This window comes from Echiichthys vipera (genome assembly GCF_963691815.1).
Source record: "Echiichthys vipera genome assembly, chromosome: 15".
Lineage (NCBI taxonomy): Eukaryota > Metazoa > Chordata > Actinopteri > Perciformes > Trachinidae > Echiichthys > Echiichthys vipera.
The window spans coordinates 4,249,897-4,266,211 of NC_139840.1; the positions used below are offsets into that span (position 1 = coordinate 4,249,897).

At 43.2% G+C, this 16,315-nt stretch overlaps 1 protein-coding gene across 1 annotated transcript in view; it reads left to right on the forward strand.

The window, feature by feature from the left end:
* The window catches only part of LOC310957503 (receptor-type tyrosine-protein phosphatase N2-like), a gene marked incomplete at its 5' end in the record, with an annotated part of 214,287 nt that overhangs the window by 177,829 nt on the left and 20,143 nt on the right, over positions 1–16,315 (forward strand). Inside the window, 4 exons of the mRNA XM_083928087.1 lie at positions 192–265; positions 7,617–7,694; positions 11,582–11,701; positions 12,035–12,201. Coding sequence (XP_083784213.1) covers positions 192–265; positions 7,617–7,694; positions 11,582–11,701; positions 12,035–12,201 — 439 coding nt within the window. The remainder of the gene's footprint in view (positions 1–191; positions 266–7,616; positions 7,695–11,581; positions 11,702–12,034; positions 12,202–16,315) is intronic.

Below are 16,315 nucleotides of genomic sequence, written 5' to 3' on the forward strand. Positions count from 1 at the left end.
ATAGACTGTAACAAGACCTCAGGTCGTGTAGTGTGAATAGTACAGTGAAGTCACGGCTTTGAAAGTCTCGTAGTGGGGACTTCGCTTTAGCTGCTTGTGGCGTTCTATTTAATTGAAATGCATGGAGTATGGCCACTGAGCAGTTGCATTCCTAAGACAAAATGCGCTGAATTCCTGCGTTTGTGTTCCAGATGATCACTCCAGGATCACCTTGAGGGTGGAGAACAGCCAAGGCAACTCTGATTACATCAATGCCAGCCCGATTGTAAGTACCTCCTCTGCATTCTAACTCTGTGCTTCACACTGCTGCTGTGCCAGGCTCCCACAGTCCCCACGAGGCTACACAGGAACAAAGGCAGCCTACCGTTGTACAATATAAATTTTGATGCAACGCTTGCTTAGCTTCAGCGGCAGCCCCACACTAGTGTGTATGTTCTGCACCATGAATATTAATGATTGTTTTACAGCAAATACCCGGGGCGAGTATTCGCTCGGGGAAGGCGTGGGAAAGGACATGCGCACGACTCTTGACTCGCTTATCGTTTGTGAAAACAAAATTGATCTGCGGGTTGTTGGGAAATGATTGTTTTTGACCTTGGGTTATGCTAATTTGACACTAGTTTGTGTTTACCGTTGCGGTGCGCTCGACTCGCCGAGGCCTTTCCTTAGCGCTGTGCGGTTTTAAGCAGCAAAACAGCCCGTAGGAAGGAGAGGGGGAAGAAAGAGCCATGTGAATTCAGCGAGTGTATCAATTTGAAAACCAGTGTTGGAATAGTATGTTTACGTTCCCCCCGAGGCGATACAGTGGTATTCCATTAAAAGCAACAGAAACGCTATGCATTTCAAATCTGGGCGCATGTGTGTGTGTGTGTGTGTGTGTGTTTGTGTGTGTGTGTGTGTGTGTGCGTGTGTGTGTGTGCGCGTGTGTATGTGTGTGTGTGTGTGTGTGTGCGTGCATGAGTGTAAGAAGGAATCAAAACTATACAGGGACAAAGGAGCAACCTTGTCAAATGCCACAAATGCAAAAACAGCTGCAGCACATGTACCCACGCATGCAACAAACAAACAAACACACACACACACACACACACACACACACACACACACACACACACACACACACACACACACACACACACCCATAGCATGCATGCTCAACCACACTCCCATAATATACACACACATGACAAAGAACATACAGTGCAGGCACCCACACAGAGACGTAAAACCACTAAAACATGAACCTCTTGCATACATTCTCACCTCCCCTCCCACACACACACACACACACACACACACACACACACACACACACACATATTAAATATTTAATTAATCAGAATGTACTCTGCTGACAATTTATTTTCCCCTCACCCACGCTTTGACGTAAAGTAGACGAGCAAATGCAAGATTTGTGTGATCTTGCTACGGCAGACTGTTAATAACTGACAACGTATTAAATAAACCTTTTGGTTGCTTTGCCAAATAATGTTCTTATACTGCACTATATATTATATATATATATATATATATATATATATATATATATATATATATATTACGATACTATTGTTATTACCAAGCTTGCAGTTGATAAAAATATGAGAGACATGCTAGTCCTACTCACATCCATTCATGAACTTAAAGAGAGTTTTATTTATATTTCTCTGTTAATTTCCTGAAAATGATGCAAGGTAAGATTTGTTTTACCCACATGAAGACAATCGGTACATTAAAATGATAAAATACAACACTTCAGGTCGGCTGGCCCATTGCTGCATGTCTCCCCCTCTCTCTCTCACCCCATTTCCTGTCGGTCCTGTATGATAAAGGCTTGAAAACTGCCAAAAAATCATCTTTAAAATAAAAAATAAAAATAAAACACTGCTATTCTCTTCTGCAACAAGGCACCAAAAGCATGTGCCGGGTCCAACAGTGATCTGCTGAATTTGTTCTGTCTGCAGAGAAACAAGACCTTTGCATGTATACCATTTAAGGAATCCTGAGTCTTTGAAATTGTATGTAATAGGATAGTGTAAATGCGGGACTTTGACACCTTTCAAGGCCTCTGCAAACCTCAATTCTACATAGGAGAGTAATACCGATTTTTTTTCCCTGCATCCTAACAAACCAAAAAATGTCTTTTCCTTCTAACGACCCAACACGACTGGTTGCATTCCAGTTGCTGTAAAATAGTTGTCTTTGTCAGACCTCAGTCAGACTTACACAGTGTGATTTGTAGTATTGTGAAGAGATGAATTATACAGCCAAAAAGCCTCACGTACACAAAAGTAAAAGATCATTTAGAAGACTGAACAAAACAAGGAGCACTTAACTACCATTTGACTTTGAGGCTTTTAAAGCAGTACAGCTGTGTACGAGGTAAAAACAACAACACAAGGACTGGATGAACAGTTTTCATTTAATCAACCAGATGTTGTTGTCAGTGCTAGCTAAAGTAGGAGTAGTGTGAATGAACTGAAGTACGCAATTAAAGCCCTGCGAAGCTTTTATAAATGTCACATGCTCAGTTTCTCATTAGATATTTGTGTGGAAAGCACCCACTGAGATTTAATTGAGACCAGCAGCTGGAGGCTGAACCAACCCGTAAGCTACGGAGGGTGTTTAGATGATGATTGTTGGTTTTATGAGCTGAGGTCATTAGCCTCAACATGGAGGATCCTTTAGTCTGGCCCCTACTTACTACTACTACTACTGGTCTGGGTAACATTTACTCAGAAACTGGATCTGCCAGGTAACTGGGCAAACTTCAATCATAATCCCAGTTTCTACTTTCAAAACCCAAAAGCAACCTCTGAGTCCAGACACATTCATCCTGTCAGGTGCAGGTTTGGATCTTGCTGATCCAGTCACCTCATGGTGCATTCACACTGGCCATGTTTTCCTCAAATTTGTGGCGATAACGCAAAAAGTTGCAGCTCGAATGGAAACGAGCACACTTCATCTGGTGTGTGCGCTTCATTTGCGTGACACTGTGTCATGAAAGCCTGTCAGCGTTTTCTCTTGATGGCCTTGACGTTGTTTAATCAGAAATGGAGGAACTCGTGGCTCTCCGTAGACAACTCTATAGCTCTATATTACTTATTATTTGTAGAGACCTGATGAAAAAGTGTTGGAGAAAAGGAAGCAAAGAAGTTGAACAGAGGTTACCTGGTAAGTTATGAAAATGTTGAGTGTGATGGAGCAGCTACGATGTGAGCAAAGCCCTGATTGATCAGAACTCCAGTCAGAAAACAAACAGTCCAAAGTTGTTCGCTTGTGATTTTGTGGTCAGAAGTCAGACTTTCTACAAAATCGTCATCATGATCTGTACCTCCCTCATTCAGACTTAAGGTTACTTCCTGAAAACGGTGAAATTCACTGAGCTGAGTCCAGGTGATGTTATTAATTCAGACGCGATGGCGTGTTTTTTCCCCTGACATATCCGGGACTTCCACAACAGGTACCAAGCAGCAATAGTAGTTATTCTGGTCATGGTTGATGACAGTAAGGGGTGTTGTTAGTGCCTACAGCTGTGTGCAGAAATACTGTAAACCCAAATGCTCAAAATTAGTCCCCCCCCCACACAGACACACACACACAAACACAACCTGTGTGATGTGGCTGAAGGTCCGACACACACACACAATCACTCAGGTTCACAAACTTACTCACAAACACAATCAATCACTCACTTTCTCATTTACTCCGAAATAGACTCAATAGTTTCCTTTCTCGCACACACACATTTCCTAAGACAGAATCAATCTTTTAGGTACCACTCAATCATGCATACACACGCACACACTCATTCTGATGCATGTCATGTGCCGACAGCACCGAGTTTAAATCTGCCTTAGAGCTTTTATTGACAAGTAAATTGACTTTTTTCCACTGAAGAAAATGAAAAAGACTGCACTCTCTTCAAGCACCAGAAATACTTATTATACTTATATTACTTATTAGGATGTCTTAATGAAACTTTAGTAGTAGATAATTAAATCAAATCAGCTGTAAATCAGTCACTTTTTAGAGACACTGGGGAAAGGAAATGAAACAATTGGTCTTTTCTTTGAATACCTTAGGTGTTTCTTACAAGTAACTTTTTGCAGTGGGGTAAATGATAGAGCCTAAGGCTTGAGCATCACTGACTGCTGCTCACATCCTTGGTTTCTTCTGACCCTAGCTAAAGCATAGGTAAGATCTTGGCCAGCACATCAATAATGCTCATGAGTCATTCTGGAAGTGGTGATTTAACATGACGAAAAATATTACAAAATAACAAAACTACATGGTTCGGATTAGACAACAAAACTACATGGTTAGGATTAAGCAACAAAACTTCATGGTTAGGATTAGACAAAACTTCATGGTTAGGATTATACAAAACTTCATGGTTAGGATTATACAAAACTTCATGGTTAGGATTAGGCAACAAAACTACATGGTTAGGTTTAGACAACAAAACTACATGGTTATGATTAGGCAACAAAACTACATGGTTAGGTTTAGACAACAAAACTACATGGTTAGGATTAGACAAAACTACATGGTTAGGATTAGACAACAAAACTACATGGTTAGGATTAGGCAACAAAACTACATGGTTAGGATTAGACAACAAAACTACATGGTCAGGATTAGACAACAAAACTACATGGTTAGGATTAGCAAACAAAACTACATGGTTAGGATTAGGCAACAAAACTACATGGTTAGGATTAGACAACAAAACTACATGGTTAGGATTAGGTAACAAAACTACATGGTTAGGATTAGGCAACAAAACTATATGGTTAGGATTAGGCAACAAAACTACATGGTTAGGATTAAGCAACAAAACTACATGGTTAGGATTAGACAAAACTACATGGTTAGGATTAGGCAACGAAACAACATGGTTCGGATTAGGCAACAAAACTACATGGTTAGGATTAAGCAACAAAACTACATGGTTAGGATTAGACAACAACACTACATGGTTAGGATTAGGCAACAAAACTACATGGTTAGGATTAGACAACAACACTACATGGTTAGGATTAGGCAACAAAACTATGTGGTTAGGATTAGGCAACAAAACTACATGGTTAGGATTAGGCAACAAAACTACATGGTTAGGATTAGCAAACAAAACTACATGGTTAGGATTAGACAACAAAACTACATGGTCAGGATTAGACAACAAAACTACATGGTTAGGATTAGGCAACAAAACTACATGGTTAGGATTAAGCAACAAAACTACATGGTTAGGATTAGGCAACAAAACTACATGGTTAGGATTAGGCAACGAAACAACATGGTTCGGATTAGGCAACAAAACTATGGTTAGGATTAGGCAACAAAACTACATGGTTAGGATTAGGCAACGAAACAACATGGTTCGGATTAGGCAACAAAACTACATGGTTAGGATTAGGCAACAAAACTACATGGTTAGGATTAGACAACAAAACTACATGGTTAGGTTCAGACAAAACTTCATGGTTAGGATTAGACAAAACTTCATGGTTAGGATTAGGCAACAAAACTACATGGTTAGGATTAGACAACAACACTACATGGTTTGGATTAGACAACAACACTTCATGGTTAGGATTAGACAAAACTTCATGGTTAGGATTAGACAAAACGTCATGGTTAGGATTAGACAACAAAACTACATGGTTAGGATTAGACAAAACTATATGGTTAAGGTTATGTACGTCTGTTATGTAGGGATGAAAGCCTGGTCATCACCTGTAATAATGACATGAATGGTTTTACATTGGAGTCAGTTTAAAGGCCGGTACGTTAAGTAATAATGATTTTTTTTCATCAATGTTTCTGTGGTTTTCAGAAAAGTACAATGCCATCATTTAATTCTGTCACCTGTGCTGCTTTACCACCACTTAGTTCTGTCTGTGGACGTTTAGCCCTCCCCTGTACCCTGTCACCTTTTCTCTACATTTTAAGTTCATTAGAAGCACATTATTGTTTGGCATTCACAAAAGGAACAGAGAACCATTAAAGACAATTTAGTGTGCAGGAAAAAACCCTAGGAATTATCTGTCTTCCTCCTGTAATTGCTTCCAGCTAAATTGGTCTTCCCAATTATTACATTTACCGTACAATTTGCATGGTAATAGGTAGGGGTGTCACTCACACGCTCTCAAATTCACCTCACGTTCGTCTCCTGTCGTTTGCTCTCGACGCCTACGCCATCCTTCTGTAATTTCCATTAAGTTAAACTCTTACCTTCTTCACCAAGAAGCTTCCAGCCGTGATTATAAGAACAGTAAATTGAGAAGGAGGTCATTTGGGAAAACAAAAGTTTTTGCAAATGGAAATGTACAAATGTAATGTGCTGGAATTGAATGTCTAAGTGTAGCACAATGCACTGAGGCTGCAGAGCACTAAACCCTCTCTGAACGGCTGTGTGCTGAGGTGAAGTGGCCCCCCCTTGGCCTCTCAGAGATCGTTTCAGTGGTATACTTTTATTTATGAAGCTTTGATTGACTTGTTACCCTCTCACTTCTCATTTAAGCTTTCATAAAACTCATCGTGCAGCATACTTTCCTCGGACCCAAAGGTGATTTATTCCCCATATCTGGCATAGACTTTGAGGGCGCACTCACACTGTCCTTCCGTACGGGCCAAAACTGTTTTTTCAGCTAAAGCCTAGTGAGGTGTAAGTGCACCCGCTCCACGCATAACTGCGAACAGCGGGCCGTCCACGGCACGAGGCCTACGGCGGTTCTGACGTCATTTATGTGCGCCTGTTCGGACATAGGAAATAGAAGGACGGACCATGCGCGGACATTTAACAACAACAACAATGGCGGCGAAAGGTTCACGTTGGTGTGATGCGGAGGTGGAGTGTTTACTGCAGATTTGGTCGATGGAAAGATTCAAAAACAGTCGACAAGACGCACAAAAACTCTGAGGTCTATGGAAAGATTTGTAAACAAAGAGACGCATCGCGATGACGTCAATCAATGCGTGGGACGTGTTACGGCGTGATGACGTATGGACAGCAAGAAGCATTGGCCGAGGCCCAGGTAGTGTGAGTACAAACAGGCCTGGGGCGCAGGGGGAGAGGGAGGGGGGACAAGTACCCTAAAGCCGGGGGCGCGGTGCGGAAGGACAGTGTGAGTGCGCCCTGAAAAGAAGGCTTTTGCTAGAAAATTAAAATTCTGATCACCCCAAACAAGTATCTTTAAATTAAAATTTGAAGCCAGAGAGAATTTGACCTAAATTCTAAAGTTTCGCCTTTGAGGTTGTCCAGCTCAGAGTTTTCTCTTCTGTTAACTCTCAAAGCTGCAGTAAGTTAAGATTTGATACGGTCCAAACTTTGTGTTTTAACTTGAGTTCGTTCACTTAACAAGGTGGAAGTCACTTAAAGTGCAACAATGCAAATATTCAAATTAAAGTATATCATCCTGTATATTATGCTTTCAAAGTGCAAGTGACCAATGCTTTGTTTTAATACTAACTAACTACGTGCTGCCATTTTGTCCAGGACTCCCATGAGAGAGAATGCAGTCAGCATTTCTAACCTTACGTTATCTCTCTCTCTCTCTCTCTCTCTCTCTCTCTCTCTCTCTCTCTCTTCCTTTTCCCTCGCTCCTCAGATGGATCACGATCCCAGGAACCCGGCCTACATCGCCACTCAAGGCCCTCTGCCCTCCACTGTGGCTGATTTCTGGCAGGTAAAAACACACACACACACTGTACATGCACACACATACATACAAACAACAAAAATCAATATGTTCTCCTCTCTTAAACAAGAGTTAGCCTATTTTTATTAGTGCAGCGATCCACACGGGAGACCAGCTTGTTCTATGGATGTCGTTATTATTCTCTCCTTCTCCATCATGCTCACTGCCCAGCAACGCCTCTGACACCACCACTGTGCGCGCACAAAAAACATACACACACCAGTCCACAGTGGGACACGTTTTTAATGCAGGGGACAGGAAACACTTTCCCCACTGTCCCAAATGTTGGATTGGGTTTGAATCTCAGACCAGGGGATCGATAAGTTATTCTGGCCAGTTGTAGCATGTAAGTGTGTGCAGTGGTGTGTGTGTGTGTGCTGGAAGGAAAGGTCCCCTTGTCAAACAACTTCCTTCCCTGCTGCATTCCCAGTACTGCTGGTTACCATGCAGGCTGGAAAGAGAGAGATCTGAGACTCTTGTAAAGTCATGGCTCAGCTGCTGCTACTCCCAATAACCTTGAGTGAAATATAAAAGACAGCTCATTTAAAATGCCCATCCATTATCCATCTATTAGCTATACCCACTTATCCTTGAGGGTGCTGGGCAACGCCCTAGACAGATCCCCCGTCAGTCAATCACAGGGCTTACGCATAAGTCCCTTTCACACTGGCAGTTCAATGCTGGTGTAGCTTTATTACACCGCGCTGTGTGTGGGAAAGGTAGGGAGATGGTAAAGGAGGGACAGACCTGTTGAGCCTTTGAGCCAGCAACGCAGGTCACAGAGCAGCACCGAATCAATGCCTGTGTTAAAGGGACAGTCTGCAGGGTGGAACGACTCACAGTAGTCAACCCACGGGAGGGTCAAAAAGTGACAAAGCAGCATTCAGAGTAGCCTTAGTTATTAATAACCCAGAAACATTGTGTGCAATTTCTTTCCCTTTCTCCTCTCTCTCTCTCTCTCTCTCTCTCTCTCTCTCTCTCTCTCTCTCTCTCTCTCTCTCTCTCTCACTCAAACACGGTGCTGCGGCACTGCAGTCCGTCTCTGTCTCCCTCTGTATGGTGCTACTATACTGTATAAAGGTGGTGGTTTGTGGGTTGGGTTAGAGAGGTGCGGATCGGCTCACACAGAGTCGATGCCTCTTTAGCTTCTATAATTCTGGCTGCTCTGTGAAAACACACACTGGGGCTGTGTGAATGAACAAATTGTTGGTATTGCGGGGCGGTCGGTGGCGCAGTGGTTAGGGCAGTCGCCCCATGTCAAGAGGCTGAAGGTCCTCGAGGCAGCGGCCGCGGATTCAACTCTGACCTGCGGCCCTTTGCTCCATCTCTCTCACCTCATTTCCTGTCTGTCCTGCTAAATAAAGGCTTGAAAACTGCAGAAAAAATAATTGAAAAAAAGAAAAAGCTGACATTGTGGTCTACCTTCATTGCAGAGCTGTAGTGAATCCCTGTGTGAAAGGGGCTGCAGAGACAGAGTAAGATGGTGTTCTCACCTTCTGGCTAAGCTTCTTGGCAAGGGGTCGTGCCTGGGTAAAGCGTGTGTGTTCATCGAACATCGACAAGTTCATCAAACTCGTCTGATGATTTCAGCGTTGGTCCTTTCTGACAAAGAGCTGTATTCAAACATGGGCTCACACGGAGATTAAACAGACTTGGGTGTAGGGAGCTGGGAGGTCAAACAGTTTGATGTCAGATGCAACTGATTTGGACATTTGCGTTCTCACATACAGCTCCGCCTGGTAATGTCGAGATAAATTCAGGTTTGCGGTGCACGTGTTAAAGGGGCTCTGGACTGTGGAAGGAAACCTGCGCAGGGAGAAGAGGCCATCTCCTCTCAGAAAGGTCCCAGCCGGTCGGTGGGCTCTAACCCAGAACCTTCTTGCTTTGAGGCCACATTCAAAATGCGCTAAGAAATACCAACATCCTCATTCTGCAATAAGTGAAAGTCGTAAAGCAAATTATTCCGTTTTTTTTTATCACATCCTAGTCGGATGATTGTTTTGAGTGTTTTCTCTGCTTCACAAACGGTGACCACGCAATGCAAATGTGTTGCAATTAAGCCGGTTTCTAGTGCTGAGAGAGCCTTTAACCCCACATCACACACTTAAAGGTGTTACAGCGCCCATTATCACCTCAAAATGAATATTTCGTTTCTGTTATTCTACTGAAGTGCACGTATTTTAGCTCACAGCTGAAACGATCCTTAAAGATTTTGTCTAAAACTCTCAGACCAGAACTTCTGCAGATAATAGATTCATCTCTTTAGATGTTCTCAAATGATTCGCAGGCTTCACTACTTAGATACTTTATCCAGGCTTGTTGTTGTGTTGTGGCCCTGTTAACCAGCATTACAGTCTTTAATCAGAAGCTGCCATCATTGCATGACAAGTTCCCCATCAGGATTCTGCTGAGGTGCCCTTGAGCAAAGTACTGATGGGGAATATTCCACAATGTCCAGAAGTTATTACATGGACCTGTGTGATGTTCAGCACTGCAGAGCTTTAAAAGAGCACGGTGTGCAGTTAACTTTTTCTCCTGGATAAACAACAGTTTAAATTAAATTAGCATTTTAACAAACGGCAAGTTTTAAGAGAGGGAACCGGCCACTTCTCACCCTGTCAGCTAAAGCGAATTAACTCCATTTCTCAAAAAAAGTGCACTGTCACGTCTTTAAATCCACAAGACCAATCAGGGTTGCAGTGCGAGCTGAGAGGAGAGTGTGTCGAGGTGCAGTAATTCAAAACACGGCGTAATTAACGTTGGTTAAATCTCTGGAGAAGTGTTTCTGTGCTGCTGACCGAACGGCATGTGCGGCCATCTTGATTTTCTAACGCAATGATGTGGGAGTGGTGTTGTTTTATGTCTTCCATTAACGGCTGGCTGTTACCTCCGATCAGAGGCGAATGGATCTCCAGAGCCAGCCCACCCTCTGGCTATGAGAATATGAGTGCCAGCAGGAGTAAAATACGACCGCGTGCCGAGTCTCAATGTGGAATGACCCAGTTGGGGGAGGGAACAGCCTCGACAGCAATTATTTCTCGCCTTACAACGCTTGACTTTCTCGTAGTTTCTTACCAAACTTTGAAATGTAGTTAACACCTCTTGAAGTGTTTGGTTTCAAACTAAGATTTCATTTTCACCTCACCCCCAAAATAGACACGTCTACCCCTCCAAAATGATACATAGCACAAACTTTAAACCGATCAGGGACCAATATCCAAGCGAGTGGGTGAGTGAGGACACATGTCAGTGTTCCCGAGATTTTGTGGAGTGTTGACAGCTTCGTGTGAGATCTTGTTCCAAGTTGCTTTAAGAAGGTGACTCTAGCTTGACTTGGCAACAGAAGTCCCTGGTTGAAAAATAGATTGTACTTTTGAGAAACTGCAAGTCTTTTTAAGGTCCAGTGTGTAGGATTTAAGACAATCCCCCAGAAAAGCTGTTCACAGTGAATTATAATGCGTCATGACTGCACTCATAAACACATATAATCCGTTCTGATGCACTACATCAACAGTCATAAAACATTACAGATGTAACTTATAATGAATTATAATTTCAGGTGTCTTATTGATGCTCTTGACTAGTTATAAACTAGAGGTAGACTGATGGGGATTATAATACATTATGACTACTCACCTATAAGCACCTCAACAATCAGCTGAACGCACTGTAACGCAGCTTGTGTACGCTAAAATAAATCATATTACTGTTTTGTTAAAAATCTGTCTCCACTAATAAATGCTAGCCTGGTTTTAAAAGTAAGAGGCCTTCAAAGCTTCGAGAAGAGAAGAGAGAATCAGTTCAAGGTGACGATGGCGCTCCTATTTTGTGGCATAGGAGGCATTTACTCAGTGTGTGTTTTGTTTTGTTTGCAGATGGTATGGGAGAACGGTTGCGTGGTTATTGTTATGTTGACACCTCTCGTCGAGAGCGGCATGAAGCAGTGCTACCACTACTGGCCCGATGAAGGATCCAACTTGTATCACATCTACGAGGTAAAATGACTCAGCACTGACTGCTTGAGGGGTGAGCTGTAACTCTGTCATTGCCCATTGGCCAACATGAGACATCTGTATGCAATGTTTAAGATAAGGACATAAATATTTGGCTTTCCTTTTTAAAAAGGGGGGCTCTCCAATCTATCAATTGTATCTTTGTCTTCTGAAAGTGTGGGCGTTATACTGTATGTACTGTAGTATTGTTGGTAATTATGATAATTGTATGCAGAGTAGTAAAAACAGAGAAGCTGATTTTCACTTTTCTCTCAATTTAGTGACTATAAATGTTGTTAATATGCATATTCATTGTACATTTGTGTGTCTATGCAGGTGAACCTGGTGTCCGAACACATCTGGTGTGACGATTTCTTGGTTCGTAGCTTTTACCTTAAGAACATGCAGACCAACGAGACTCGAACCGTCACTCAGTTCCACTTCCTGACCTGGCTCAACCAGAACGTGCCAGAGACCAGCCGGACGCTCCTGGACTTCCGCAGGTAGAGAACAGATATTTTGAAAGTAAACTAAGACTTCTGTTGTCGTACGGTTAGTTCTTGAAATCACTGGGGGGTTTTCAAGGAATGGCTTCGTGCCCTTTTTTTTCTCCAATAGCCTCGTGCTGCTGTCCTTATCACTGCTAATTCTTGGCATTGGGGGAGGAAGCAGATATCCATGCCTCATTTGCTACTCATGGAGCTACCGTAGCTGTGACAAGAAAACAGTATGAGCTGGTAGTGCAGCAACAAGACTGTCATCACTCACACGCTTCCCACTGCAAATGCTGCCAATAATGTTCTTACTAGTGCATTGCCTACTCGGGGCTGTTCGCAGCGCATACTTGTACGAAAAGGGCCAATTGCTTAGCCCCCTGTACTGCTTCTTGCAGTGTTGTTTGGGGGGGGGGGGAGTGGGGGGCCCTCCCCTTTTTGGAGTGCTTCCTTATTTGGGAAGGGCTGATTGCTTGATCCCTAGAAGTGCTGTTCGCAACGTTCCAGAGAACCGCTCATCTGATCGACTTCACACTGCACTCCCTTGGGTCCTTAGCAATACACCAGCAAAGTGAATTGGATGAGTGGTTCCTGAGGACAGTCATTCATACATACATACACAGACAGACATTACTTTATAGTTTGATGATGCTGCTAAAATAGCTGGTGACCTATTGGCCAAAAGACAAAAGTCGAATTTGCCATGGCCACTCATATCTACACGTTTGCACCAAAATGGGGTTGCAATAGCACAAAGCGTTCAGGAGATATCACTATTCTTGCAAAATGAGTTATTTTTCCTACTCTCTCGAGAGATTATCTGTATCAAGTTTGGTAACGATAGTTCAAAATTTGCAGGAGGAGTAAAGAAAAGCATTCAAAATGGTGGAAAATCGATCTAGACACAAATGGGCGTGGTATATATGGATAGATACGCCTGGACCCACTGAATTCAGGAGGAAAATACATTGTTTGTGAGACCTGCTGTTCAAAAGTTACAGGCTGAAATATTAAGGCCGCCACCATCTGGTCAAATTGCACCAAAGTCAACACAGCACCTTGATAATGCACAAACAAAGGCCAGAGGACCCCCAACCAGCCTCTACGTTGTGGTCTAGTGTGCCTGACTAGGTAGATGCCACTCAGAGTTGTTTTTTCAACCTATTTTTTCTGTTCTGTCCACGTGATAAAGACTTTTTAGGATTTTACTTAAAGAGTTTCTCAGAAGTCCTTTTCATTTGAAGTACACAAAAGTCCAAAAGCCTGCTTTTAATGTTGATAGAAAAAGCACAGAGGTTTGAGAAGGCCTTAAGGAAACTTCTGTAAGTCTTTTTGAAAGAGGCCTGTGGAGGAAAAAAACACTTTCATAACAGTGTTCATTTCTGAAGCAAGAAGACCACATTGTGTCATGTTTTGTTTTTTTTAATCACCGCAGGTTGTTGTTTTTTCAAAAAAAGCTTTTTACCTCACTGAGTCTTCAAAAAGATCTAGATATTCGTAAGAAAGACCTAAGAACTGTGTGAAAGTAGCTGAACATTATCAAAATGAGGAAATGCTTTGCACGTGTTTTGAGTCTTGCTGATCTTGCATCTGTGTCTCCGGTGATGAAAGGTGTCACGTTTATTAATCCAAAAGCTGTTCTCGTGGGTTCAGCAGCCTCTGCACATGTCCTCTGTTTCTTTCTCTATGTTTTCACTCCTCATGCAGCAGGAGCTCCTCGCAAGTTTCTCTGAAGGTTGTCGAAAGACAAACTGTAATAGAAGAACAAAAGACAGTAAGGTGGGCACCAACCTGGGATGCACCATAGTCAACTTCAGCCTTTTATGCCTTTCACTTAAAATACTGACAAGGCTGAATTGAGGAATCTATGAGGGATGGTTGTGGATGCATTTTCCCTTTAAAACAAAAAGAAATTAAAGGAGGTTGAATAGAACGACCCAGACACACACACACCTTAACCACATCGGCTTTGAGAGGCTTTTGTGGCTCACTCATAGCGTAATAACCTCAAACCTCTCACTTCTCCCGGAGTTTTCACTCGTGACCCTGAGATTTGGACAGAGAAATATCTATATACCCTCAAACATCCTGGGCCTTTTCCAGTCAATAAAAGTGTAATTTAGGATGCACTGAGGGAACTCTGCCGGAGTGATCCTTTATCTCCGGTGCCTTTATAGCCGCTCCCCTCCTTCGACCTCTTTTAAACTGATATACTGTATTGCCTATTAGGTGGGAGCCGCCCCGGCCCCTGTTCTTTGATTCACTGTGGATTTTCTCCAGCAATAGACCCAAACGGGGCTTTATATATAGACGCGGTGTTGCCGTGCTGCTGGCGCACATCAATTAGGTGAGATATCGAGAGTGAGAGGTCGTGGTCACAGCTAATATAAAGGGTCTGGTGGGCGTCGCCACCCACCATCAGTTAGGAAATATTGCCTTTACTCACAGGGCAGCGAGGTCAGAGCACAATGGAGAAAGCTCAGAGGGAGATATTTTTTACTTTTATTACTGTGGATATGGTACAATAACAACCTCCCCTCCTTTTCCTTTTTTTCCACCTCGATGGTTCGAGGAGGCCGGCTGATCTCTCCTTCTTTTATGCTCTTGTTGGCATGTTGTTGTTTTTTTGCCTCACTCACAACTGACTGACTGAGCCGAAGCATCGCTTACAAACCCTCTCTGTCCTTCCCCCCGTTTTACCAGCTAACTTGCGGTTGCCAGTGTCATTTTTGTGATGTTGCAGCTAGTAATATAAGCCCAGTTGCATAGTCACAAAAGTGATCATTGGAGACTGTGACTCTGCAACCAAGGGGCCTCATGGACCCCCCCACCCCCACCCCTCCCTTTCCTTATACTCCTTTTTTCCCCTCCTCCCTTTCCTTCCACCTCCTTCATCTCTCTCCTCTCTCACTCTCCTCGCTGTGCCCAGTGACCTGAGATGACCTTTCTCCTTTTTGCTTGCTCATGATCTGCTTGACTGCCTCCGATCTTCTCCCACCTCCTCATTGCCATGCCTCCTTTCCTCTCTGGCTTTTGTCTTTCTCTCTCCCGGCCTTTATCTGTCTCTTCCTCTCTCTTACATCCTTCCTTTGGCATTTTTCCCCTGCATGGTACCAGCTCAACTCGACTCTACTTTGTGCGTCAGCCCAGCACGGCAGAGATTTGAAATTCCCACTGCAGTGGCGACCCGCTGTAGGCGTGTCTTCAGTGGCGTGGGTTTATAAAACATTAGAATATTATTATTAAAGTATTTCTCATGTCCCAGCAGCCACTGGCAGGGAATCATTGGTTATGGTTGTTGCTTCCATAATATCAGGGATGTCTCGTGCTTCTCTTCCGGGGTTCCTGCTCTTATCAGCAGCTCTCTGGAGCTCTGTGTGCCGCTGTTGTCTGGCAAAAGGTAGCGGTGTTGGCACAGAGGGCCGTTGATAGACAATAACCTTATTTTTACTTTCAGAACAAGTACCCGAGTTCACAAATATGTAGCATATTACTACAGATATTCATGTGCTTACGTTGCAACTTTGCCGGCGAGCCTCAGAAGCAGGGGTAAAACCGTGGATAAACCCATCATTTCCTATAAATTTTTCAAAATAAAAGTCACCCTTTGTTTTGTTTTCTGTCTGGAAATGTTGGGTTTCATCAGCAGTAACTGAGCACTTTGTATTTCTCTCTGGTCTCATGCACAGAAATGAGTTGAGTCACACAACACACACTAAACTCTATCTTAGTATCCTCTAAACTCACTTGGGATCTTGGTCGAGGTGGTGCTAAGGAAAGTAACAGGCACCAGGTACTTTCCACAAGTTTTTTTATATGGAGAGCCAAAGGGAGCGAGTTGAGTTGGGCCAAGCCGTACCAATCCGTCCCGCTTGATTTCTGACTCCTGAGGATACATCATTTTTTTTCCTCTCCTTTCGGGCCCACCATCACCGCTAATCTTCTCTGCGATTACTCATTTCAAGCATCAGTATAGATCATGGGTGTCAAAGTCAAGGCCCACGGGCCAGATCCGGCCCACGCATGAATTATCCTGGCCCCCGGGATGATATTTGATCAGTATTAGAACCGGCCCGCACGCCACAGCCGCCTGCTGGTGGTTTTCACGCACCAAAACTACATT